General features: G+C 46.8%; 1 protein-coding gene across 1 annotated transcript in view; it reads left to right on the top strand.

Annotated features, from left to right (window-relative positions):
• The window catches only part of GPCPD1 (glycerophosphocholine phosphodiesterase 1), a 941,421-nt gene that overhangs the window by 773,803 nt on the left and 140,549 nt on the right, over positions 1 to 27,069 (top strand). The window contains exon 16 of the mRNA XM_086927681.1: positions 13,173 to 13,238. Coding sequence (XP_086783807.1) covers positions 13,173 to 13,238 — 66 coding nt within the window. The remainder of the gene's footprint in view (positions 1 to 13,172; positions 13,239 to 27,069) is intronic.

Here is a 27,069-nt window from a genome sequence, read left to right as displayed (position 1 = left end):
CAGGAGGAGGAGAGTGACCCTCTCCCAGACCTGCTCTCTCAGAACCCTGATGATGGGTCAGTAGATGGTGTTGTCTTTTGTGGCAGCCTCTCTGAACATCAGCAAAAGGATTGCAAACAAGTTCTTCAATCCTTTAGACATATGTTCTCCCTGGCACCCAGTCAAACCAATTGGTGTACCCATGAGGTTGACACTGGTGACAGCTTGCCAGTTAAGAGTAAAATCTACAGGCCCTGATCATGTCAGAGACTGCATCAAATCTGAAGTGCAGAAAATGTTGGAGCTGGGAGTCATTGAGCCCTCAGATAGCCCTTGGGCTAGTCCAGTAGTTCTAGTGCCAAAGCCTCACACCCAGGGTGGTAAGAAAGAGATGAGGTTTTGCGTAGACTACAGAGGCCTCAATGCAGTCACTTTGACTGATGCCCACCCAATACCAAGGGCAGATAAACTTATAGATAGATTGGCTTCTGCCAACTACTTAAGTACATTTGACCTGACAGCTGGGTATTAGCAAATCAGGTTAGCTGAGGATGCCAAGCCCAAGACAGCATTTTCTACCCCTGGTGGGCATTATCAGTTTGTGGTAATGCCCTTTGGTCTGCAAAATGCACCTGCCACCTTCCAAAGGCTGGTGAATCAAGTTCTCACTGGGCTGGATGACTTCTGTGCCGCATATCTTGATGATATAGCTGTCTTTAGTTCCACCTGGGAGGATCACCAGGTCCACCTGAGGAAAGTGTTAGAGGCACTGCAAGCAGCAGGTCTCACTATCAAGGCCACAAAGTGCCAGATAGGGCAGACACAGGTTGTATACCTGGGCCACCTTGTAGGTGGAGGCCAGGTTCAGCCACTGGAGAGCAAGATACAATCCATCAAGGATTGGGCTCCTCCAACCACCCAGACTCAGGTTCGAGCTTTCTTGGGCCTGACTGGTTATTACAGGAAATTTGTCAGAAATTATGGATCAATTGTGACTCCACTTAATGACCTGACAAGCAAAAAGATGCCAAAGAAAGTTCAGTGGACAGCAGGCTGTCAAAAGGCATTCGATGACCTAAAGCAGGCCATGTGCACAGCCCCTATCCTAAAGAGTCCAGACTACTCCAAACCATTCATTGTCCAAACAGATGCTCCTGAGTTGGGTGTGGGAGCTGTTCTATCTCAGCTGAATTTTGATGGTCAAGACCAGCCCATTGCTTTTATAAGCAGAAGGCTGACCCCCAGAGAGAAAAATTGGTCAGCTATTGAGAGGGAGGCCTTTGCTGTGGTGTGTGCCCTGAAGAAACTGAAGCCATACTTGTTTGGCACTCATTTCAAGATTCAGACCGACCATAAGCCCCTCTTGTGGCTAAATCAGATGAAGGGTGAAAACCCCAAACTGCTTAGGTGGTCCATTTCCCTACAGGGGATGGATTTCACAGTGGAGCATAGACCTGGCACTGATCATGGCAATGCAGATGGGCTCTCCAGGTATTTCCACTTAGAGCAAGAAGACTCACCTGGTCAAGGTTATTTTATTGTCCCAAAGTTTAGGGGGGAGGGGGTCATGTGGGAGAGTAGGGTCTGCAATCCTATGATCACCCCAGATGTTTGCTTTTTGCTTCACTGGTTAATGACTTCTCAGGCTGTGGGCCTGCCAATCAGACCCACAGCCTTGCTGTTCTCTCACTAAATTGACACGTGTACCTTAGGTGCATTTACCAATTGGTACTGGGCCACCTTATCAGACCCTGTAACTCAGGGCATAGGTGTACCCAGGGCCTACCAGGGGCTGCAGCAGGTATTATGCCACCCCTGGCTGGCCATCTAAATCTGACACAACTGGCTGCACGACAGCTGGGGCAAAGTGGTGTAATCACCCTTTGCTGTAGATATAGTATACCTATATCTAACCCTAAAATGGGCACATAGATTCCTATCAGTCACTCCTATGGCAGGCCTTAACAATCCTGAAGGCAGAGTGCGTGGAATCATGTGAGATGGTGCTCTGGCATGAGCTGAGCCCGTCTGCAGCTTGCGGAACTAAGTCCTAATAGCTGTTCTATGATAACGCTTACCATATACTCTTAAGTACATTATAATCCTCACGGTTATTTGCTATCGCTTTATCAAAACATGTCGAGTAAGGTGTCATACGAATTGGAATACTAACCCCTCGCCAATTCTGGCGACGGGGTTAGCATTCCACCCTTCTAGAGGGACACGACATGTATGTAACTGTGAACCCCGGTTAAAGTTAACTCGAGCCTCAGCATCACAAAATGGATGCTGCCACCACAGACACAAGTCTGACCTCCTGCTGCTGGGAGTCCTTCCAGCGAGGAGAGCTTGGACAAAGGGTTTCCTGTCAGGGGCGGTGCTAGCACCGACCCAGACAGGGTTTTGTGTATCCTAGGTAGGCAGGGCTGAATAGGAAGGTGACTGCAAGTTGCACCCCGGTGCTCACTATGCATCTGCCAGTCTGAACCGGTTCCAGGGGCACCCTGAGCTGGGGAAAGTCCGGCATGGGAGAGGGGTGTAACCACCCCCCTTCCTGGTCCCACCCATCGGCAGGACCTAGTCCCATACCAGCCCCTTTCTTTAGTATAAAGGTGGGAGCGGGGACCCCTTCCAAATTAGATAATTCCGAATCTTGATGACTTTCCACGAAAGAACTCTTGAACCTTTCAGAAGACTCTCCCTTGTGGCTAAGGAGTAGCCACCATGCACCCACAGGCACCATCCAAGCATCGCGGTTTGCTGTAAGTCTTTCCTCCGGATCAAGACTGCCCAGCTCGACGAGAACTGGCTTCCCTGGCACCTCTGACCTCGACCTGCATCATCAGCCCAGCTGAGATTCGTGGGTGTGACGAGACCTCGAGGGACCGGCCATCTTCAGGACTGCACGATGCTTGCCCAGCACGACCGCCGAGGGATCCTCGAGTGAGTGCTTTGGGGTGTGAGAAGCCCTAACCCTGAGCAGCTCCAGCACCGAAGTCCAGCCCCCCAGCATCCACGAGATCTGCGTGGGGCCCTTCTGCTCTTTGCTGCTCACCGCGTTGTCTGGCTACTTGCCTGCTGGCTTGTGGCCTTCCTGACGACGAACGACGACATTTTCAACGCTGGTCTGGTTGCTCCAGACTGGCCCTTGCTCCCCTCCAACAGAGGAGCACCCCGGACCCTCCTGGTCCACTCCAGACGCCATTTTGAGTCCACCGCGTGGGCTTGCATTTGTCAAGACTTGTTGCCCCAATCCTGGGTCCAGCGACGTCGACAGCAGATACCATCGTGGGACAGCTCGCACCTCCATCCTGGTCGCCGACAACGCCTCCTGGTCCGTGAGCCTGCAGAGCCCAGCGTCGCCCACTCACCTGGTCGAGGTGACTCCATCTGGTGCCATCCTGGTGCCCATCTAATCACTGGCTAGTGATTCAGAACTTGGTCCCCTCTGCTTACAGGTGTCTTCCATCTTCGATCCAGGCTTGGATCACTTCGAACTTCAACACTGGTCGCCTGCCAGCAAGTTCTTCTTTCAGGCTCCATAGACTGCAACGAGGATTCCAGACGTCTTTTCAGACCTATGCATCCGCAGCCCCTGGGCTAGGTAAACTCAGCACTTCGGTGCTCCAGCATAGCTTAACTATCCAAAGGTCCAGATCCTTTTTCGTTTCAGCTCTACACTAACTTTACGGAATCTACCATCCATAGACTTTGTCCCGCATCCCGCGTGAGAGTGCACACTCTGCACCCGATCTCCCTAGGCCTCCTGCTAGTAATCTGAAGGTTCAGTAGTCAAGTCCTAGCGATCCTAAGGCCTATTAGAGTAGTACTTACCTGCTAGTAATTTCGCATTCCACTTTTAGAGTATATGGTTTTTCGTGCCCCTCGGGCATTTGTGTAAATTGTGCGACTTTCAGTATTTTCTTAAGAGCTTTGTATTGTGCTTAGCACCCTGTCCTAATAAAGAGTTCAGGGCTGTTGTGTTCTAAATAAATATACTTTATTTTCATAACAACTTGTGTGGTGTCCTTTCACTTGGTGTTCAAGGGGTATATGTGATGGTATAACAGCTGGCTTAACACGCCCTCTAGAGTTTAGCCTAAAGACTGCTCTTGGCCACGCTACTAGGATAGCTGGTCTAACGGTTGACTTACAACCAATCATCAATAAGGGTCGTTTGGAATGATACACAGTGACCACTAGAATAGTGAGCACTACATATCAGGCCAACTTCTCACAACAAGTGGGTGCTGAATATTGTTTGCAATGGATATACTCTTCGGTTCACCAGCCCGCCTCCAGCAATTCCACCGGTCAGCTCGCAGTTTCAACTGCGCGAGCTTCAGGCGGAAGCGGATGTCCTGTTAAGGAAAAGGGCGATAGAAGACGTACCTCTGTCTCAGAGAGGAAGAGGTCTGTACTCCCTGTTCTTCCTGGTTCGCAAGAAGGACAAGAACGAGTTCAGGCCCATTCTGGACTTGCGACAGGCAAACAAATGGATTCGCAGGGAAAAGTTTTGCATGCTGTTGTTGCATCAGATTTATCCTCAGTTGCAACAGGGAGACTGGCTATGTGCTATAGACCTACAGGATGCGTACTTCCATGTGCCTATTGCACACAAACACAGGAAGTTCCTGCTGTTCCAAGTCGGCGCCAATCATTATCAATACACAGTACTCCCATTCAGACTAAAGTCTGCGCCGAGAACATTCTCGAAGTGCATGGTGGTGGTAGCAGCACACCTGAGGAAGAACAAGGACCTGGACGATTGGTTGATCAAGGCCTCCTCCTTCTCGGAAGCACGAGCACACTTCAGAAGACGTGCGTTCTCTTGAACAAGCTGGGGTTGCACATCAACATGTCCAAGTCTGTCCCGACTCCGGTCCAGTGCATTCAGTACTTGGGAGCCTCCATCAATACGCTGTCAGCAAGCGTGTCTCCTTCGGAAGAGCGACGATTATCACTCCTTTGGAAGGCTCAGGCTCTTATGACCACTCCATCTACAACAGTGAGGACAGTGTCTTCTCTACTGGGATCGATGGCCTCTTGTATCCTCCTGATGCCACACGCACGGCTGCACATGAGACCGCTGCAGGAGTGCTTGGAAGACCAGTGGGATCAGAGGAGAGGATCTTGGGACGACAAGATAAGACTGTCTCTGCATGCTCTTCAGTCTCTGAAGTGGTGGTGTTCAGCGGAGAATCTCCTCAGAGGGGTTCCCTTCCACAAGGACATTCCCACGCAGACGATCGTGACGGATGCGTCTCTCCACGGCTGGGGAGCGCATTCCGGAAGCCTACAGATTCAAGGAATGTGGTCCCCGATGGAGGCCATGTATCACATCAATTTCCTGGAACTCAGAGCTGTTCACTTGGCACTGAAGGCCTTTCATCCGTCCTTCCAAACCAACTCTCTGCTTGTACAGACGGACAATACGACCACGATGTATTACCTCAACAAGCAGGGGGGTTCGAGATCACGCACTCTGTCACAGGAGGCTCAGGCGATCTGGCACTGGCTTCTGGCCAGAGGACTGACGATAACGGCTGCCCATCTGCCAGGTGTGCAGAATGTTCAGGCAGACGCACTGAGCAAACTGATTCAGGAAAACCATGAATGGGTCATAAACGACGAAGTACTAGGAGAAGTCTTCGCAAGGTGGGGGACTCCAGACGTAGATCTGTTCGCCACCGCCGAAAACAGCAAATGCCGAGACTTCGCCTCCAGGTACTACCAGCAGGGGACGCTGGGGAATGCGTTATGGATCAACTGGTCGAACAGCTTTCTGTACGCTTTTCCACCCATTCCCCTGGTTCCGGCGGTGCTCATCAAGCTGGCCCGGTCCAGGGCTCGGATGATACTCATTGCCCCGGAATGGCCCAGACAGTGGTGGTTCACAGACCTGCTTCACCGGTCTCTCCTTCCTCACATTCGGCTCCCGTGCAGGTCGGACCTTCTCACGAAGTTCGGGGGGTAGATGTTGCACCCCAACCTCTCGTCTTTGAGTTTGGCGGCATGGCTGCTGAGATAGTGCAATATGGTCATCTAAATCTACCCGAGGATTGCATGGACATACTGAAGGAGTCTAAGAGACCTTCCACTCGGACCTCCTATGCTTACAAGTGGAAGAGGTTCTGTATCTGGTGCCAGTCTAAGAACTATGACCCGACGACGTGCAAGGAAGACGTATTCCTTCCTTACCTTCTACATTTGGCGCAGTCTGGCCTTACTGTTCATTCCATTAAGGTTCACCTTGCTGCATTGACTGCCTACAGGAAATGCCCTTCACAGACTTCCTTCTTCCAGATCCCTGTGATCAAAGACTTTTTGGAAGGCTTGAAGACAGTGTTCCCTCCTGTCAGGCTTCCTTCGCCTTCATGGGAATTGAATGTGGTGCTGTCCAGATTGATGAAGGAGCCTTTTGAACCTATTCATAAGGCTTCGTTGCAGCACCTGTCCTGGAAGGCGGCGTTCCTCGTGGCCATTACATCGGCCCGTAGGGTGAGTGAAATTCAGGCGTTGTGTTGCCAAGAACCTTATACTGTATTTCATGCTGCTAAGGTTGTTATGCGTACTCACCCTAAATTTCTTCCCAAGGTTATTTCTGATTTTCATGTCAACCAGACCATAACGTTGCCTACGTTTTTTCAGAATCCTTCATCTCCAGCGGAAAGGTCTCTACATTCCCTGGATGTTAGGAGGGTGTTGAAATTTTATCTGGATAAAACCAAAGATATTCGTTGGTCAGACCAATTATTTGTCAATTATGGATCGGTCAGGACAGGTCTTGCTACCTCTAAGCAGTCCATCTCTAGGTGGATTGTGTCCTGCATACAGTTGTGTTACCAAAAAGCTAATAAGACCTTAGGGGGTACACCTAAGGCTCATTCCACCAGGGGAAAAGCTGCCACAACAGCTTTGCTCCGTAATGTTCCGATTGCAGAGATCTGCAAGGCGGCCACTTGGAAGTCGGTTCATACCTTTGCTTAGCATTACTGTCTGGACACTGATGCCAGGGCAGATGCTCAGGTTGGACAGGCTTCGCTGCTGAATTTGTTCGCACAATAGTGGTGTTAATTTCTTTTCTCCACCGCCGCTTTGGTGTGGGGATGGGCTTGCCATTCTATTCACTAGATTATGACTATACACAGAGATCCCCTACTACAGAAGGAGTAGTTTCTGTCCTGTAACTCCAGTTCTGTAGTAGGGGTATCTCTGTTATAGTCATAAGCGCCCGCCCTCCTCCCCGGTGGAGATGGATGTTTATGTAAGGAATGCTACAGGTCTGGCGTGCTACGCCTTCAAAAAGAACTGAAAGTAAAAGGGACCTGCTGTGCATTCTGGGATACTGGGAGAAAGTTCTGGAAAGTTCTCTTAAAGGCACATTATCCTATTTAAGCCCCATAATAGCAGCCTATGGGGCTTGTCTGTCCATGCCTTCCTCTCTATCATTCCAGAGTCTTTTACTGGTAGAGGAAAGTTTCTCTATGGTAGAAACTGGGCAGGCTGTTTTGTGTGTGGTGTTTGGTGGAATTTCTAGTTGAAGGACTGGACAGTGTAGCCTGTGGATATAGGCTGCATTATTTGTCTTTAAATTATCTCTTAAGTGTCTTTGCAGTTTCTGCATGATTTGACAACTTAAGAGATTATTTTTGATTGCCGGGGTCCGCGCACATGGGCGGGACTATTCACTAGATTATGACTATAACAGATATACCCCTACTACAGAACTGGAGTTACAGGACAGAAACTACTCCTTACTGCAACTAAGGAATTTAAGAATACTGCAACTGCAACTTCAACTGAAGAAGCTTGAAAATAAAAGGTAAATTAAGTAAAGCGCCCTGGTTAACCCCACCAGTGTCTCTAGTGATCTGGACAGCTTCTTTCCCCAGGGTGTTTGAGTTTTAACTGCATGATTTGAACAGTACTGGCCTGAGATCTTGTCACTGAGCGGTGATGTTTGTTATATTTAAAGAAAAAGTCTGCCATCAATTGTGAAGAAGTGGATGTGCAACAATTATTTATTTTTCGATATCACAAGAGAGAAAGCAGCGTTGCTAGAGAGAAAGCAGAGGATTTTAGCACGCTTACACACATAGTGCTCAAAGTAAAGAAAGCATCTGTCAACAATGTTATTTTGCCGCTATTGAGACTGTTTACTGTAAGTGTTAGAGAGTGCAACTCACAGCGGCACCACGATCGTGAGGACAGAGCAATGATTACACGGTTGATCACATTTGTGCTAATACTTGTGAACGTGTCACTTTTGATGGAGCACTGCTAATGTCATGTGAGTTATTTTACATTTACTTTTTTAAAAAAAAAGAGAAACATTGATGGTGGTGGACGACAGCACGTTCATTTAAAATTTAACGGTCTGCATACATGTTTTTAAAAAAAGCTAGCTGTACACGTGCTACTCGCGTAATCCAGCTTGAGAGTCTCAAGAGTCTACTGTGACATCATCTGTGTCTTCATGGTTGCTGCCTATGAACGTTTGCAAGCATTGGTGTGAGGAGAGCCACCCGGTGCAGCGTCTGTTGCGTGCCGCCATTTTGCTGTACGTTTCCGCAAACAGTCCAAGTCCAAGTCTAAGATTATTTGGCCAAAGAGACATCGAAGCATTTGCAGATTCCTGGGGTGAGTTCAATTGACATTGTACATTTCATTTGTGAACTCTTTGAAGCGCGGACATCAAAAAATTCGAAGATTAACACACAACTCACCGTTTTACACGCATGAACTTTTGGTCAACTTTAAAATTCTCCGAAGGGCTTACATTTTGGTTAGATGTCATGGATTTTTGTCATCAGTGAAGAATTGGCGAATTTGGGAAAATATATTTACTTTTTTTTCTGTGTCCCAAACGATGGTGATAAAGTCTTCAGCTGTGAACTATATGTTCCGGAGATTTGACTGAATAACTTTCAAGATTTCTATTTTCAACTGCAAAAGGACCTCGGGTGAGAGATCGCTCACCGGAGTTTGTTTGTTCATCTTATTGTAAAAAAAATGTAACGCTTTATTTGTAACTTTTTTGAGAGAGATATGTGTTCTTTGGGAAAGAGTGCACATTATTTATATTGTGATTCTTGATTTGTATTGCTTCTTATTTATTGGTTGCATGTGATTTTTGATTCGTACTGCTGCTTATATATTGGTTGTATGTGCGTACTGGAGTTTATAATACTCCTGGTGAGTGATGAGTTAGTTTCTTCAATGGAGTGAGCCATTTAGATGCTAGACATAAGTTGAGCTGCTCAAGTTTATTTCAGATATATTTCCGGGGCCACATTTGTGCTCAATTTTGAGGTGCCTTATTCTTTTGTAAGTTATTTCTAAAGAGTTCTGCTATTTTCTATTCTGCAGCAGGTATTCAATTATACAATACGCTGTTTTAGTGCTCAGTATTAAGTGAGGAGTTCTTTGCTTCTCGGTTTTATGTGTTTATGGGTTGCATCAGAGGATGAGCCATGTTTCAGAAATTTCAATGTTTTGAAGAGTTTTAGTGCTTTCTTGAACCACATACCACACCACATATGTGCTCTAATATTTTAGAGGTGTTCATTTTGTTCAAGGTTTAAAAGAGCCACAGGTTGTTGCTCATTTGTTGAACCATGTACCACGTATGTGCTCTAATATTTTAGAGGTGTTCATTTTGTTCAAGGTTTAAAGGAGCCACAGGTTGCTCATTTGTTGAACCACGTACCATGTATGTGCTCTAATATTTTAGAGGTGTTCAAGTTATTTTATGTTTAAAGAGAGGAAGTCTGTTCATAGATATGAATCATTTAAATGCTCTAATGTTTTTAGAGAAGTTCTTATTTATTTGATCAGGTCCATCCATTTCCATTCTTGTGTATGGTGTTACAGATATATTTAATTTATCAAATCCGTTCATTTCCATTCTTGTGGATTTAGTTATTTTGTGGGTGATATTTTCTTTCTTACTTTCACCATTTGATGATGTAACTTCTTCTGTTTACTTTTCCAGTAATATATACGTTGTATGTGCTCTATGTTCTATCATCTACTTTTCTACACTGTTTGGTTTTCTTATTTTGTTTTTTATTTCTGTCAAGGGGGAGATGTGTTATAATCGGTTTTCCTCTTTCTCTGTCCTATTTTAGTGTTTATTATAACTTGCTCAGCATGCATCTATGATTTTACATAGTGTTCTGATTATGTATCCTTGAATTGAGTCAGTTACATCTGAGGCTGAGCAGGAGTCCATCTGCTCCTGGTGGGGTTTAAATTGGATTACAAATGGACCTATATACTTTTGTATTATCAACTTGATTTGAAACGAATCTTCAATAAGTCAGATCTATTTCATATTCTGGATTTAAAGACTTTTAATTGCTACAGATACCTCAGTGGGACTTGAACCTTGTACTGAATTCTCGGATGTGCGCTCCTTTTGAGCCACTTCATAACTGTCCTCTTCGGCTTCTCTTAAAAATGCATTCCTGGTTGCCATCACCTCTGCCAGTAGAGTGAGTTAGTTCCAGGCTCTGTCTTCTAAGCCTCTTTTCCTCTCTGTCCATCCAGGCAAGGTTGTTCTGAGGACTTGTCCTTCTTTCCTGCCCAAGGGGGTTACAGCTTTTCATATCGGACAGTCCATCACCTTGCCCTCCTTCTTTCTGCCTCCTCATCCCTTGAAAGAGTAAGAGAGGCTCCACCGTCTGGATCCAAAACGTGCGCTCTCCTTTTATCTAGACCGCACACGCCAGTTATGGGTGGACGACCAGCTCTTTGGTTGGTTACATGGGCGCTAAGAAGGGACGGGCGGTGTAAAAGCAGACCATCTCTCGGTGGGTCACTTTGTGCATCAAGGTCTGTTACTCCTTGGTGAAAAAGGAGCCTCCTGTGGGGCTGCACGCCCATTTCACTCATGCCACGGTGGCTACTACTTCCCTGGGTCATGTAGTCCCCTTGCAGGACATCTGTCAGGCAGCTACGTGGGCCTCCTCGCTGCACATGTTTGCTAAGCATTACTGCCTAGACAGCCAAGTCCGGAGAGATGGCTTTTTCGGCCGTTCAGTTCTCCAGGACTTTCTGGTGTGATCTTGGTTCGCAGACCCACCACCGGGGTTGGTATTGCTGGGGTATCTATTCTAAGATAAGGAATCTAACATTAACCTGTTTCTTTCAGATGCACAAGTTACTTACCTTCGGTAACGATATATCTGTAAGAAACCGTAGTTAGTGTTAGATTGCTTACTGCCCCACCCATCCTCCCCGTTCTGCGAACCGGTATCTAGGGTTAAGGTATCTGCCTCTGAGGGCCCTTGTTTCACGGCACCAGTGTCTGTTTCTTGCATGGCTCTGCGTGCCTGGCGCGGAAAGCTGTGTACAGAACTGGCGTCAGCGCGCGATGGCTGGCCTCTAAGTACTCAGATGACGTCATCCCAGCGATCACGACGCTGATGACGGACGCGGAGCCGCAGGCGATGCCTACCGACGCGCAAGGGTACTGCTGACAAAAAACTTTCCGGATCCAGTCTGACGCCAGGGGATATTCTAAGATAAGGAATCTAACACTAACTACTGTTTCTTACAGATATATCGTTACTGAAGGTAAGTAGCTTGTGCTTCAGTGCAACATGTTAACACTCCACCCTTGTCTACAATACAACAGTCATGCTTGTGCTTGTCATGCTTTACTATGTTTTAAATTCTGTGTGTGTGCAGCATAAAAGCATACTGCATCCCACATTGGTAAAATGGACGTTTATGCTGCCAGCACAGTTTTGATGTGGACCTACCAAAAAAACAAACAGACCAATTGATGTTAGTTAGTTAGTCAGTTGGCATGATTTAGGGTTCAGCATATGATCTGAGAGTTGTTTATATGCGTCTCGGTGCCTGGCCTACAAACTGTCAGCACTCCTGTAATGGCAACAAGTCATGGAAAGATTACACACAGCGTGAATTCTGTTCCTGACACTACACTCCTGCAACATATGTAAAGTGATGACACCTACAGGGTTAAAGAACAGACGGCATGTGCTAAGCTCTGCTTTCTTGGGAAGTAAACCCATCCATCTACCTCCGTGTTTCACGTCTGCAAAAGTCAGAAGGGTTGATTACTCTACCTCCTTGATGGGTTCTAGTGTGATACCCTAAAATAAAGTATGCTATTGACGCCATGATGATTCCCTCCGCTGAATCCATTCTCTTGAGGATTTCTTTGGTAATGCCATTATGACCTCTTTGCCAGTGATTGTTTAAACATTGTACTCAGCCTCCTGAAGCCCGCAATAGGTGTTTCCTGTACCAGCGTTTAAGAAAACTACCATTAAAAAAAGCCTGAAAAAATGTATTAATCTTTCTTTTTATGAAAGTTCACGAATTAAAGGGTGGTTTATGTTTGGGAGGTGAAAAATGTTCGCTTTGCCTTTACAAAATCAGGAAAAAGGTCATCCTTTGCTAAGACATCCACAGTTCACTGACTTCAAAACCAAGTTTCACTTTTTGTTACTTATTTTCTGTAGCCGATAAGGACAGATTGTCTGGCTGCAGCGAATTTGATATGCGCTTTCCCCTTTATCACTCAATAGCAATGTTGTAACTACACTGCGCGCACAGACCATCCACTCCTCGCCCTCCAGAATTCCCAGTCATTACAGTAGGGCCACAGGTTTTTGATGAATATAGTCTTTCACAGGGAAAAGTTTCCTTTGTCAAACCATTACCCATTTCAACACTTTTTATATAAACTGCACCAGCTTTGCCTTTTGTGAAGTTTTTAGAATACAATTTTGGAATCTGGAATCATCGAACTTTGTTACTTCTCCCAAAACTAGCTTTGCCCTTTTTTAAGTGCAAAAACAGAAGCACCTGAAGATCATTGTAGAGACAGCTGACAAGCCTATTCTGGCGAGGTATTGTATATAATAAAAGGGTAATGGATGGATCCTACGTGCTGTTTGTTGCAACTTAAGTGCAGATGTACCTCTAACAGTTCAGTCCATTTCATATGCGTAATTTGTATGTGACCTCACGGTTGAGTCTAATTTTGTCATGTTATTATTCTTCAGCGATCTGACATTTCATCTTGAAAAAAGTTAAATAGTAGCATGTATGTTGCCTTTCCAGTACCCAGAAAGCAGTTTCACATCTATTATAGTTTCTTTCACTTGAAAAATAATTTAGACATCACATTTTTCAATGCTCTTTTCCCTCAGGCTTTGGAATCAGTACCTGAAGATGTCGGATTTAATATTGAAATCAAATGGATATGCCAACAAAAGGTAATGAAATTAGATTTCATTTATGCATGCAAATTTTGCTTGGAGAGGCACAACTGTTAAAGGAGTTTGACTAAGTTCAGGGATGGCACATTTTTTATACAAGTGTTATAGCTTGATGGTTAGATGAGGGCAGCACCAAAGGATGCTGTTTTTAGGTCGAGCATTCAAGAACGCTTTTATGTACTGTAGGGTGTGGTGCTAAATTCCCACACACAGACTTATGTTTATGTTTGGATGCTTGTATAGCGCTCGATTGCCGGGGCGTCTTGGCACTGGAATGTAGGGGTAGAAGAAAAAGAAGCTGGCTCCATAGTGGGAGCATAGCCTATGTAGTTGTAAAGAGCCAGGTTTTTTATTTTTTTCTGAAACACTGAAGATTCGGCTGATGTCTCAGGGACAGAGGCAGTTTGTTCCAGAGCTTGGCCAAGCAGTATGTAATAGCTCGGCCTCCCCATCTGGCTCGGTTGTACTTCACGGTTTCTATGAGACCTTGGCTGGTCGATCCAAGGGCCCGAGCAGGAACATATGGTATAAACAGTTTTTTAAAGTCCCCAGCGCTCCCTCTGTTTATTGCCTTGTAGACTAAGGTTAACTATTTAAATTCGATGCGCTGTCTAATGGGCAGCCAGTGCAGTGATCTAATTCCTGCTGACGTTGGCTGTCCTCTGTGTAGCCCCAAACGGAGTCTAGCTGTCGCATTTTGCAAAGATTTTCCTAGAAACGATGCATTCGAATAGGAGTAGCGCAACCATCACTGTTTCTTGGAGCTCTTTAGGTATAAATGGGAAAATTTTTCTTAAAATCTTCAAAAGAAGGAAACATCAAGAGATGAGATTATTCACCTGGGCGCCAAAATTCAGCTTGTTGTCAAACATGATCCCTAAATTTCTGACCTTTTCCACAGGACAGGGACATTCTCCGGCTTCAGGCGGCCACCAAATCTGATTCCATAGAGGTGGGCCTGAACCGAATTCCATCACCTCTGTCTTTTCTGTGTTAATCTTTAGATAGCTCAGACACATCCAGGTCATAATGTTGGTAAGGCAGGCGTGGAACCTGATTGCTGTGGTCTCTGGTTGGTTGGTAATGGAAATGATGAGCTGAGAATCGTCAGCATACGAGACCAATCCAAAGCCGTGTCTTCTTACTACTTTGGCCAGAGGGGTAACATAAAGATTAAAAAGGGTCGGGGATAGCGCTGATCCCTGCGGAACTCCACAAGGAAGTTGAAAGCTTTCGGACTGCATCCCGTCCCAAAATAGCTGTTGCTCCCTTGCCTCCAAAAAGGAGGACAGTAGGGACAGGGCGGTCCCTCCGACTCCTATATCCCTCAAACTCTGTACCAAAACCGCATGGTTCACGGTATCAAAAGCGGCTGATAGGTCAAGGAGTACGAGGACCGCCCTACCTCCTGCGTCTACAGTTCTACGGATTTCTTCAACAGCGACAATGCCGATTCCGTCGAGTGACGCGGACGAAAGCCATGCTGTGATGGATCCAGCACATTGTTTTCGTCAAGGTATTCTGTAAGCGCTCTGTTAAGTTGTTTTTTTAATACCTCTGGGCAATAGGGAGACCAGCTATGGGACGGTAGTTCTTCGGTTCACTAGGATCTAAATTAGTTTTTTTTAGAAGGGGCGTGATCGCTGCCATCTTCGAAGTTGCAGGATAGCGGCGTGTGGCTAGGACTTGATTCATAATCGGGGTCAGATTGTTGCATATCTTGGGAGCTGCTTCATGCATGATACGGGGGGGCAAGGATCAGTTGGTGCACCTGACTTTATAGAAAGTAGGAGTTTTTCAACCATTTCATTATTGATTGGCTGAAAACAGGTCAATTTACCTTTAGGGCTAGAGTGGAACATTATTGGGTCCAGTAGTCTGACGGGGCTTGTAAAGTTGTTATATATTTCTGTCACCTTCTCTTGGAAGTAGTTCGCCACTTTATTACATAGGGGCTGATCTAGCTTAAACCCTTTATCTTGCTGTGGTTTAGCCAGCATGTTAACTGTTTTGAACAGTTCCCTGGTGGAAATACCTGCCTCTTTTATTTTTACGGTAAAAAACATTTTTTTTGTGGCGGTAATTGCTTCTTTATACAATAGTGGTATGATTGTAGACCGCTTTCATGTCGCTATAGTAGTTTTGTCGCCATTGGCGCTCTGCTCTCCTACAGTTAACTTTCAAACTTTTAAGCTCAGGGGTGTACCATGGTGATGACTTTTTGACTCTTTTTACTGTCACTAACATTTTAGGCACGACCTTGTCAGCGGCTAATGTCAACCAGTCGTTAAACTGCTGAGCTGCTTTGCTATTATCAGACTCTGAGGTGTTCAGAGAAGGGTTTAGTGCTGACTCAAAGTCTCCAGCCGTGATTTTGTCCCATCATCTTATTAATGCCTTTGAGACTTAAACTTGGGCTCCTGATTGTGTCTGAGAGAGTTTAAGTTTGAAATGAATGGCCTTATGGTCTGTCCATGATAGAATTTGTAAATTAGAGACTGTAATATACGGATCACTCGTGAAATTCCCATCCAGCGTGTGACCTGCCAGATGGGTAGATCCACTTAGCAATTTCCTGAGATTAAAAGCTTCAAGATTATCTAGTAGCCTAATAGTGTCCGCGTTGCTAATTGCTTCAAGATGGTAATTAAAGTCGCCGAGGTTTGTTAGAGGGAGCGGGTCTGTATAAAGTTCTAAGAGCGTCAAGAGAGCTTGAGAAAAAGCTGCTCTGGTTCCTGGCGGACGATAAATCGGTATCCCCTGGAAGATTTGATGGTTATTTAGTTTAATGTGGAAATCCATTGCCTCCGCTAGAAGAATAGAAATCATTTAAGCTGTATTTTAAAATAATGACGATATATAATCGCTATCCCTCCTCCTATGCCTGTCGCTCCTGGGAGAGGTAAGCGTAACCCTCTGGAACAGCAATGTTCTAGTCAGGAGCTGAAGTGTTTGTCCATGTTTCGGTTAGAAAGACAAGATCTAATTGAAAAGAATGAATAAGGTCTTCCAGCTCGTATTTGTGTTTAGCTACCGAACGAGTGTTGACTAACAGGCATTTAACATGTCCTGTCACTGAGCCCTTGAGACCCCGGTTGCTAGCTTTAAAGGACTCTGTCTTCACCCCTCCTTTTCCCACAATGTCTGTAGGCGTGGAGTGTTCGAGGCATTTGGGCTGCTGAATTCATATCTGTGCATAGATCGCCGTCTAGTGTTGGGTCCGGATGATTGCACATTGTTGTCCTGGAAGAGTCTTCGGAGTATCACGAGATAGAGGACTCCTCCACTGAACTGCATTGCGCATGGGCATCCCCTCCATCCTCAGATTGTTTTTTTCCGCCATTGGGTTCGGATGCTACTATCTTAGCTCAAGTTAGGAAAACTTTCTACAAAGCCAAAAGGCTTTCAACAGGGTCGGTATAGTTTCGTTCGGTACCGATAACTTTGCTTCGAGAGGACATTGAGGAATCAGACGGTTTTTTTTCCACACACGACCCGATCTTCGATCTACGATGGAAAGAAGCCCATTCAAGAGGTGTCCACTTTGCAATGCAAAATACTCGCACATCGATGTCCACCCGGTGTGCAACAAGTGCCTGTCCCCGGATCACAACGAAGCCAACTGTATGGCCTGTGCCCGGTTCAGGTCGAAGAAAACTCTTCAGATTCGACACGCGGCTCGATTAGAGTCGCAGAGATCAGCGCCTAATCCAGAAAACATCTTCGGGACCGAAGACGAAGAGGTCGTTGATCTGGAGGATCGGGAAGAACACTCTGATCCTGTTTCGGGGCATGACTCAGAGTATGACGCCGAAAATGAAGAAATATTGGAAGAAGAAGAAAACGTCGTCGATGAGGTAGGAGACGACGCAGAGGCCCTTGGGGCCGTAGAAGATAGCTCCGGCGAGGAGCTAGGCCCAACCATCGATACGGGGGCCGGAGATGAAGCACTCTATAAGGCTCAGGTCGAGGGATCGCCACAAGGCCTTACCCGAGATCTACCGACTCGTTCTACAGCCCCGCATAAAGGCCCGGCTACGAACATATATAAAGAGCCATCGGTATCGAAACTGCCATTGGTCGATCCAAAGAAATCGAAACCGAAAGCATCACTGCCAAAACCGAACCCAAAAGTGCAGCTGGCTCTGGTCGGTTCCAAGGCCTCAAACACCTCTGAGCCGAAGAAACAGAAAAAGGCCGTCGATCCCAAGAAGTTCAAAAAGGTCATCGAGCCGAAGGTTGGGGCACCGAAGACCAAAGTCAAGGCTGTCGAACCGACAAAGTCAGCGCTGAAGAGAGTCGACACAGTCAAAAGGCTCGAATCAAGAGAGGGGGGTCGATCTTCGGACAAGGCCTGCGGCCAAGACAAAGACTGGCTCCGAGGACCCTGTTGAGTCGACGCAGCCGACCCCATTCGTATCCAAAGAGGTGTCGGAGTCCCTCCAACGCATCAGAGAAAAGGCTACAACGGTCGGGCCGAAGAAGGCCCCAACCCCGAAGTTGGTCGGAAACATTTAGACCGCATCGACACCAATCAAATTCGGGTTGCCACTGATAGTGCGACCGAAGATGTTTGAACCGAAAAAGGGTATTGGAGCCATTAAAGGAGTGTCGATGGGACTGGGGGCTACAGAGGAGCCTGAAGAACAGGAGTCGAGGCGTTCATCGACTCGGACACTGGTAGACTGTCCATGTATAAGAGGAAAATAATACCAGAAACACCCATGGAGTCATATAAGATTCCATTAAAGAAGAAGAGGGATTAAACCACATCGCCGGTTTTTGTGGAACCTCTGCAATCCTATGGGCAAGAACCTCTGTCTTTTTCACCCACATACTCAGATGTGGATGCAGGGGATGACGAGAATGAGGATGACACTTATCAGGTGGACACTGATCCCGACGATCAGAACCAACCATGGGCAGACCCAGCTGACCCAAGGGATCCGCAGAATGCCCCTGACACACATGCATACAATGTAAAAACATCTCCTACTGAGGACATTACTGCCTTTAACGCCCTTATTGAAAGAGCGGCGGGTAACCATGATGTGCTACTACATGCTGACCCTGTTGAGGAAGATTTTCTGGTCGACACCTTTTCCACTTCGGAAAGAACCGTCAAGACTCTGCCCATGCTAAAAGGGGTCCTTAAGCATGCTGGTTACATTTTTAAGGAGACCACCAGGGCATGGGTTTTAAACCCTAGAATTGAAAAGGAATATAGACCGGCACCTGTGGACCCTACTTATATAAGAAGACAGTTGCCATTGGACTCATTAGTTGTTTCTAATGCACGTAAGAGAGCAAACTCCCAGACTACAGGTGATGCTCCCCCTCCTGTCAAGGAGTCGAAAGTACTAGAAACTTCAGGAAAAAGGGTGGCAGCGCAGGCAGCTAACATCTGGCGCATTGCCAACACTCAGGCACTCTTAGCCAGATATGACAGGTCCCATTATGATACCCTTGAGACACTGTTACAACACCTACCAGATCAGTACAAGGAGGGAGCGGAGCTACTTATCCAAGAAGGAAAGCTTATAACCAATGCTTCCTTCAAGTGCGCGCTAGACGCAGCTGACACTGCAGCCAGGGCCATTAACACTAGCGTCATGTTAAGAAGACATGCCTGGTTAAGAATCTCGAGATTCAGACCGGAAATACAAACTACTATCCTCAATCAGCCAGTTAACCCGGACTACTTATTTGGACCTGAGGTTGACACCACCCTTGAAAAGATTAAAAAAGACACCGAGACTGCGAAGTCTATGGGGGCTCTGCAGTCACAGCAGTTTCGGGGTGGCTCTTTTCGTCGCTCCAATACTAGAGGGCCTTCAAGAGGCCAAAACACACAGCAGACACAGTATAATAAAGGAGGTACACAAACCACCTACAATAAACACAACAGGGGTTGATATCGTGAAAACAACATCCAGGGCAGAGGAAGAGGAAACAACAATTCCAGATCCTCTGCCAATATCAAACAGTGACGCCCTGTCACTGCCCCCCGACCATATAACACCTGTCGGGGGGAGACTGCAACAGTTCCTGCCGGTCTGGAAATCCATCACCACAGACAGGTGGGTGAGAGACATTGTCCAGTACGGGTACTGTCTAGAGCTGACATCCACTCCACCCAACATACCACCAAGACACCGTCCTATGTCCGCAGAGCACTTACACTTATTGCAGTAGGAGGTCATCAGCATGCTGCAAAAAGGAGCCATAGAGCTCGTGCCTGTAGAAGACCAAGGCTCAGGGGTGTACTCTCTGTATTTCTTAATACCCAAAAAGGACGGGTCTCTCAGACCCATACTGGACCTCAGGCCTCGAAATAGATGCATTCTGTCAGAGCATTTTCATATGCTCACCTCACAGCAGGTTCTACCGTTACTCAGTCAGGGAGACTTCGTCGCAACACTAGATCTAAAAGATGATTATTTCAATATACCCATACACCCATCACACAGACAGTATCTCAGGTTCACTATTCAAGATCAACATTATCAGTTCAAAGTCCTCCCTTTCGGAGTAACGACGGCACCCAGGGTGTTCACAAAGTGCCTGGCGACAGTAGCAGCACACCTAAGGAGACAGCACATGTAGGAAGGTGGATATCTGACTATGGTTGCCCCCAACTTTTTGCCTGGTGTTTTGCTGTTTTTTTTACTTAGTTGACCTGGGACCCTGCTATTCAGGACCCCAGGCCCACTGCTCTCTCGGTAAAATGGATTCCATGTACTCTAGGTACATATCTAATTGGATACTGAGTCACCTCATCAGTCCCTGTACAGCATACCTTAGGTATCTAGGGCATAGGTGTACCCAGGGCCTACCAGGGGCTGCAGCATGTATTATGCCACCCCTGGCTGGCCATCCAAATCTGACACCACTGGCTGCACGACAGCTGGGACAAGGTGGTGTAATCACCCTTTGCTTTAGATATAGTATTCCTATATCTAACCCTAAAATGGACACATGTATTCCTATCAGTCACTCCTATTGCAGGCCTTAACAATCCTGAAGGCAGAGTGCTTGGAATTATGTGAGATGGTGCTATGGCATGAGCCGAGCCCGTTTGCAGCTTGCGGAACCAAGTCCTAATAGCTGTTCCATGATAACGCGTACCATATACTCTTAAGTGCATTATAATCCTCGCGGTTATTTGCTAACTTTGGTATCGCTTTATCAAAACATGTCGAGTAAGGTGTCATACGAATTGGAATACTAACCCCTCGCCAATTCTGGCGACGGGGTTAGCATTCCACCCTTCTAGAGGGACACAACATGTATGTAACTGTGAACCCCGGTTAAAGTTAACTCGAGCCTCAACATCACAAAATGGATGCTGCCACCACAGACACAAGTCTGACCTTCTGCTGCTGGGAGTCCTTCCAGCGAGGAGAGCTCGGACAAAGGGTTTCCTGTCAGGGGCGGTGCTAGCACCATCCCAGACAGGATTTTGTGTATCCCAGGTAGGCAGGGCTGAGAGGAAGGTGACTACAAGTGGCACCCCGGTGCTCACTGTGCATATGCCGGCTCAAACCAGTTCCAGGGGCACCCCAGCCCCTGAGCTGGGGAAAGTCCGGACAAGGGAGAGGGGTGTAACCACCCCCCTCCTGGTCCCACCCATGGGCAGGACCTAGTCGCGTGCCAGCCCCTTTTCTTAGAATAAAGGGAGGAGCAGGCCCCCTTCCCAAATTAGATAATCTTGAATCTTGAACTACTTTCCACGAAAGGAACTCTTGACTTTCTCTGAAGACTCTCCCTTGTGGCTAAGGAGTAGCCACCCTGCACCCGCAGGCACCACCTAAGCATCGCGGTTTGCTGCACGTCCATCCTCCGGATCAAGACTGACCAGCTCGACGAGACCCAGATTCCCTGGCATCTCTTCCTGCATCATCAGCCAGGGGTGTAGAAATCTTCAAAAATTCTACTTGGCCAAGGGACAAAATGTTACAGAAATCTACTTGCCCTCTGTCAATTCTGCTTGCCCTACCTACTCCATAAATCACTAAGATAGGTCTGCACAGAGAGCACCTGCACTGCAATCAGTGCAACATACCTTGCAATATAGTTTTCAAATGCCAGTATAATTAAGTTGTGAATGGTGATGCACCCTTACATGCAAATGTTGTACTGGCTAGTTGGACAGCATGTGTGAAGATGTCATTGTGCACTGCACCCACTTATCAGCCAGTCTGCCGGTGACAGATTTTCATTCGTAGAAAAAAAGGCAGAGTGCAGACTGGTAATTGACTACATTTTTTGCTGTGTCTTTGGGGCGGACTGTGTCGGAATATGAACCTATTGGTCCGAAGGATTTTCTCCTTCGTGAAGTCCAACTCCTAGCTCTCCAGCTTCTAAAATACGCAAGAGATGTTCTGATAAACATGTGTGGGTGGGAATAACTGCACTTCTTGGCCGAGCTTATCAACTCTTCATGGGGCAGCAAAATCACGTAGCAGAGTTACTGTGGTTCACTGAGACAGTATCCACAATTCTTGTCTGAGTTTCTATACTTTTAATGGAGAAGTTACATCAATGTCCCCTTTTATGCTCCTGGGCTGGTGTAACAAGCATCACACAGAAAGCTGGCAGTATCAGTACAAGTTTCTCTTGCACAGTACAGGTGCAGTAATGGCAGCAGCAGCACAAGGTTCACTGACATGAAGAGATGCAACCCTTCGGTAGATGTGGAAGTTAATCACTCAGAATAAAAGATATGTAGCATATGTAGGCTACCACTCACACACTCTCATACAGCAGCAACTCAAACTTCATTCCATTTTCACAGCAAAGGGAAGGAGAACCAAGTTGAAGAAACTGTCAATCTAGATGTGAAGGGATCAGGATCATTGAGATGGAGGGGTAGTGAGTAATTGGAAGGACTCGGCATTCCATCACACCTAGCAAGGACACCTGGGCTCAATCATAGTAGGGTTGGAAACCCTTTCTTAGCCTGATGGATAGTCAAAGGTTATCTGACAAATTATGTTTATTTATGCTGCAGCTACCAAGATGTCTAAATCAAATATTAGCTATTCAGCTGAACAAACGTCCGAAAGTGCCACTACTCATTTTCATGTTCTCTCTTAGTCATTGAGCTCTGTGACCATCACCTAACCTATTCTGCAGCCTCATGTCTAGTATTTTCCTGAAGGACCAGAAAAGGTTGTTGGAGGTAGGGAGCAGGAAGTACACCAAAACCATAAGCAGAGCACGGAGCAGCACACTGCACAAATACCAACATGTCACAAGCCCATCTCTCCCTGCTTCCTAGCCCTAGCCACATATGGTGTAAAGGTCTTCAAATACACAAGACCCCTCCATGTATAGTGCATTTGATACCTTAGCAATTAAGGAAAATCTACAACTCCTCTCAACATGAACCTCACCACCACTTCAAATAAATACAATAGAAACACGCACCTTGCACTGACAACAAATAAAGTAAACACCCCTATTAATAACAATAAAATATAGCAATCCATATAGCACCTACTCTGATGGTTGCAGGCACAAAGACCCTCCAGTAGTCGCCCCCACCCTTCATTCCAGTTAAAATGTAAATAAGAGACACATATGTACGCTACTGTTTCTTCACACATGTTTAGCTAGAAGCGGTTTAGGGGTGGGTTGCTAAAATATAGATCTGTAGCAATTATGGAACCAGTTAGATCTTAATAGCTGCCAGGCGCACTCTGAGAGTGAGCCTTTAGCCTCAATGCTACTGCAACCAGAACTCGTCTCACATTTTCGGGCGAGCAGAGAAAGAAGACATTAGGAATGTTTGAGCACCATGCTACAGTACGGGTGAACTAAGCAATTACAGTTATGGTGGCAGTAGGTATGTGAACTCACTGAGCTATTTTTCTTGCTCGTGCACCCTGTATTGCCATTCTTGTAGGTGCTCTGTTCTGCATCTTGAAGTATAAGTGGGGTGTGCCAGGTACTTCAACCTACACTTAAGAGATGCATAGCACAAGATTTATGCAGCAAGTGCGCTCACAGGCTGTGCTATCTCACAGGTATGTGGTGTTCTCCCTCACACCATAGAATGACTCTTTCCATCCCACCACAAGCCCTGCTCTTAATCTGCTACTACATTCTAATGTCGAAGGGATCCAGGGTCAGGGCACAGCATTTTTATTTTCAGTTGAGAGGAACTAGCAGATAGATCCTTGCACATGTGCGCATCAACTGCATATTTGTTTTAATTGGCGCAGAAGCATTGGGGTTGATGAGCCAGTACTCTGATGCAGCACTAAATAAATACAATGGCCCTGCCTCTGCACCTGCATTCTGGATACATGTCAGTTTCTGATAAAGTAGTTTATCGGAGGCAGGCAGTTTAAGTGAAACAGCAATGCATGGCCTGGCTGCTTCAACCTCAGTGTCAGCGAGACAGATGGAAGTGTAGCCCCTGTGAAAACTGGCTTTTGTGCTGGCAGCACACCATGGAGCTTTTCGTTGATCCTGTATGATCATTAGCGCTGTAGAGGATGCTCACGGGGCCAGATCTCTGAGCACAGGGACACACAGAGTGAAATAAGTGGCTGACCAGACAAGTCAAAGACAGGAAATGAAAATCCCCCTCCTGCCCCACCCCTTCGTCAGCCTCTTACAAGTGAATGCTGGAAGTGCGTTGCTTTGAAGCGAGGTTTTCCTGCACCTTTATGTGCAACTTTCCTGGGTCATTGAGATTCCCTGTATTTTATGACCTTGGGAAATGCACGGGCATCCTTTTTTTTCCTGCGCAGTGCCCCTAAGCCCACCACCAGGCTGAGTTTAGCAATAGTCTTAAATTAATATCGCCTACTGCCCTGTTTCCCAAAAAAACCTGTTTAATCGTGGATTCCCTTATAGATGATTTGTGACCCTGACAAGACAAGTTGACCTCCCAGTGCCTCCTGAAAACCGAGCGCTTAGAAACAGGCCGAATGTGTCAATGTCGCGCTCTATAAATACCGGACATTTGGAGTCACAGTTCACAAAAAAACAAGTGACACACAGAGTGTCCCACACTGACGGGTTGCACAAATAAGCCTACGGCAGAACAGACCCATGTAACACACCCAAGCAGGCTCACACTCTACAACCCCCATGCCTCAGCCGCATGCAGCCTCACAATTAACCTCGTCACAATCCTAGGCCTCCCCAATGGCCTCCGATTCTCACTGCTTCCCTCCGACAGTCCTCAGCCAGTGTGTGCCCTGCCATGTCTCTGGCACGCCTCTTTCTTGGTGTTCTCTACAAAACAGATTACTATAAGTGACGGCGGGAGGACGCCCCCTGCAACAGCTGGTACCTCGTGCCTCTCGGCCCACTGCACGGGTGGCATTCCGGCCCGACAGGCACCTACGCCATTCCTCGGTGGTGGCAGGTAGAGAAGTGCAGCCATAGGCCAATGTTAACTCGCATATTTCGATGCTGAGCTGCTGACAGTGCTTGTATCCATGTTTTAAGGGGGCGGGCCGCGGGCATAGATTTTTCCTGTGCCTGATAATTTTATGGCGTTGCAGGGGGGTGGGGGGAGCGCGGTCCGGTGCTCACGTGGATTAGAGGCCTCCAAAGGTTCTCTGACTTTCTATTACCCATTGCTGATTGATTGTGAGCCTCACAGTGCCCACAGCTCCGATATTATTTACGTGATTTATTGTCTACTTGTCCGTCGGACAAACTAGACATTAAATCTTCTTGCCCATCATAAAAATCAACATGGTTCGGGCGTCGGGCGATATGATTCCCCCACCCCTGTCAGCCCAGCTGAGATTCGTGGGTGTGACGAGACCTGAGGGACCGGCCATCTTCAAAACCTGCACAACGCTTAACCAGCACGACCGCCGAGGGATCCTGGAGTGAGTGCACTGGGGTTTGAGAAGCCCCAACCCTGAGCAGCTCCAGCACCGAAGTCCAGCCCCCCAAAGTGACACCCCCTGCACCCTTGCAAAATTCGGTATTTACCGATTCTGTAAATACAGAATCGGTATTTCCCATTGATTCCTATGGGCTTCAAAGCCCATAGGAATCAATGGGAAATACCGATTCTGTATTTACAGAATCGGTAAATACCGATTGTTACAGAATCGGTATTTCCACATCTGGAAATACCTACATATCCACCCTTTAGATTTACCGATTTTTATTTACCGAATCGGTAAAATTTGGTAATTAAAAATCGGTAAATCTAATTTACCTACATCTGGCCCCTAGTGTTGGTGAGCGGTCGGGCGTACAACTCTCTGCATTGGTGGAACCCACAAAACCTTTGCAAGGGCCGACCGTTCCAGGAGCCTGTGCCACAGATTATACTGACGACGGACGCATCTCTCCAGGGATGGGGAGCTCATGTACTCCACTACACAGTGCAGGAACTATGGACAGCACAGCAAAAGAAGATGCACATCAACCTTCTGGAATTGATGGCAATCTTCATGGCAATGAAAGCTTTCAAAGTACACCTGTGCAACAAGGTCGTGTTGATCCGGACGGACAACATGACTGCCATGTACTACATACAGAAGCAGGGAGGAACACACTCTCCGCAGTTGTCTCATCTGGCTCAGAGCATGTGGAAGTGGGCCATTCAGAGGAACATCTCCCTCATGGCGGAACACCTCCCGGGCAAAGACAACCAGATGGCGGATCTGCTCAGCAGACACAGCCACCAGATGCACGAGTGGGAAATACATCCATCAGTACTCCAACCGTACTTCCAGCAGTGGGGTCATCCACAGATAGACCTATTCGCCACAAGGGAAAACACAAAATGGCAAAGCTTCGCTGCCAGGTTCCCACATCCGCAGTCACAGGGCAATGCGATATGGATGAACTGGTCAGGCAAATTTGCGTACGCTTTTCCCCCAGCACCTCTAATACCGCTGGTGGCACGCAAGCTGAAGCAACACTCGATGACATTCATCCTGGTTGCTCCGACGTGGGCACGCCAGCCATGGTACACCACGCTAGTAGAACTTTCCGTGGTACCGCATCAACGACTGCAGCTAACACCCAGACTTTAAACGCAGAGCCATGGCGAAATTCAGCACCCAGATCCGAAACAGCTCAACCTGGCGATCTGGCTCCTGAAGTCTTAGAATTTGGCTACCTCAACTTGCCGCCAGAATGTATGAATATCAAGGAAGCAAGACGACCCACAACCAGAGCATGCTATGCGGCAAAATGGAAAAGGTTTGTCATATATTGTAACAATAATGACATTAACCCACTGGATGCATCAATTCAAAACATTATCTGTTATTTGTTGCATTTATACAGATGTAATCTAGCATACAGTTCCATTCGTATACATTTATCCGCAATAGCAGCTTATCTTCAGAACAGGCAGCACCTCTCACTATTCAGAGTGCCTGCCATTAAAGCTTTTCTGGAGGGACTTAAAATAGTGATCCCTCCCAGACACCCACCTTCACCAGTCTGGAACCTAAATGTGGTCCTCACCAGACGGATGGGACCACCTTTTGAACCTCTACACTCTTCAATTTCTGACCTGGAAAGTTGCTTTCCTAGTAGCCATTAACTCACTGAGAAGAGTTAGTGAACTCCAGGCACTAACCATTCAAGAGCCATTCATACAGGTCCACGCAAATAGTTGTACTACGCGCCAACCCTACATTCATGCCTAAGGTGATTTCGCAGTTCCACATGAACCAAACCATAGAACTGCCTGTTTTCTATCCTAATCCGGAAAATGTCGCAGAGAGATCTCTACACACATTAGATGTCAAGAGGGCTCTCATGTACTATATAGACAGAACACAGGATTTCAGGAAGACAAAACAACTGTTTGTTGCCTTTTCTCCAC

This window comes from Lissotriton vulgaris, chromosome 6, assembly GCF_964263255.1.
Source record: "Lissotriton vulgaris chromosome 6, aLisVul1.2, whole genome shotgun sequence".
NCBI classification, from domain to species: domain Eukaryota; kingdom Metazoa; phylum Chordata; class Amphibia; order Caudata; family Salamandridae; genus Lissotriton; species Lissotriton vulgaris.
This window is presented reverse-complemented; position numbering and strand designations above follow the sequence as displayed.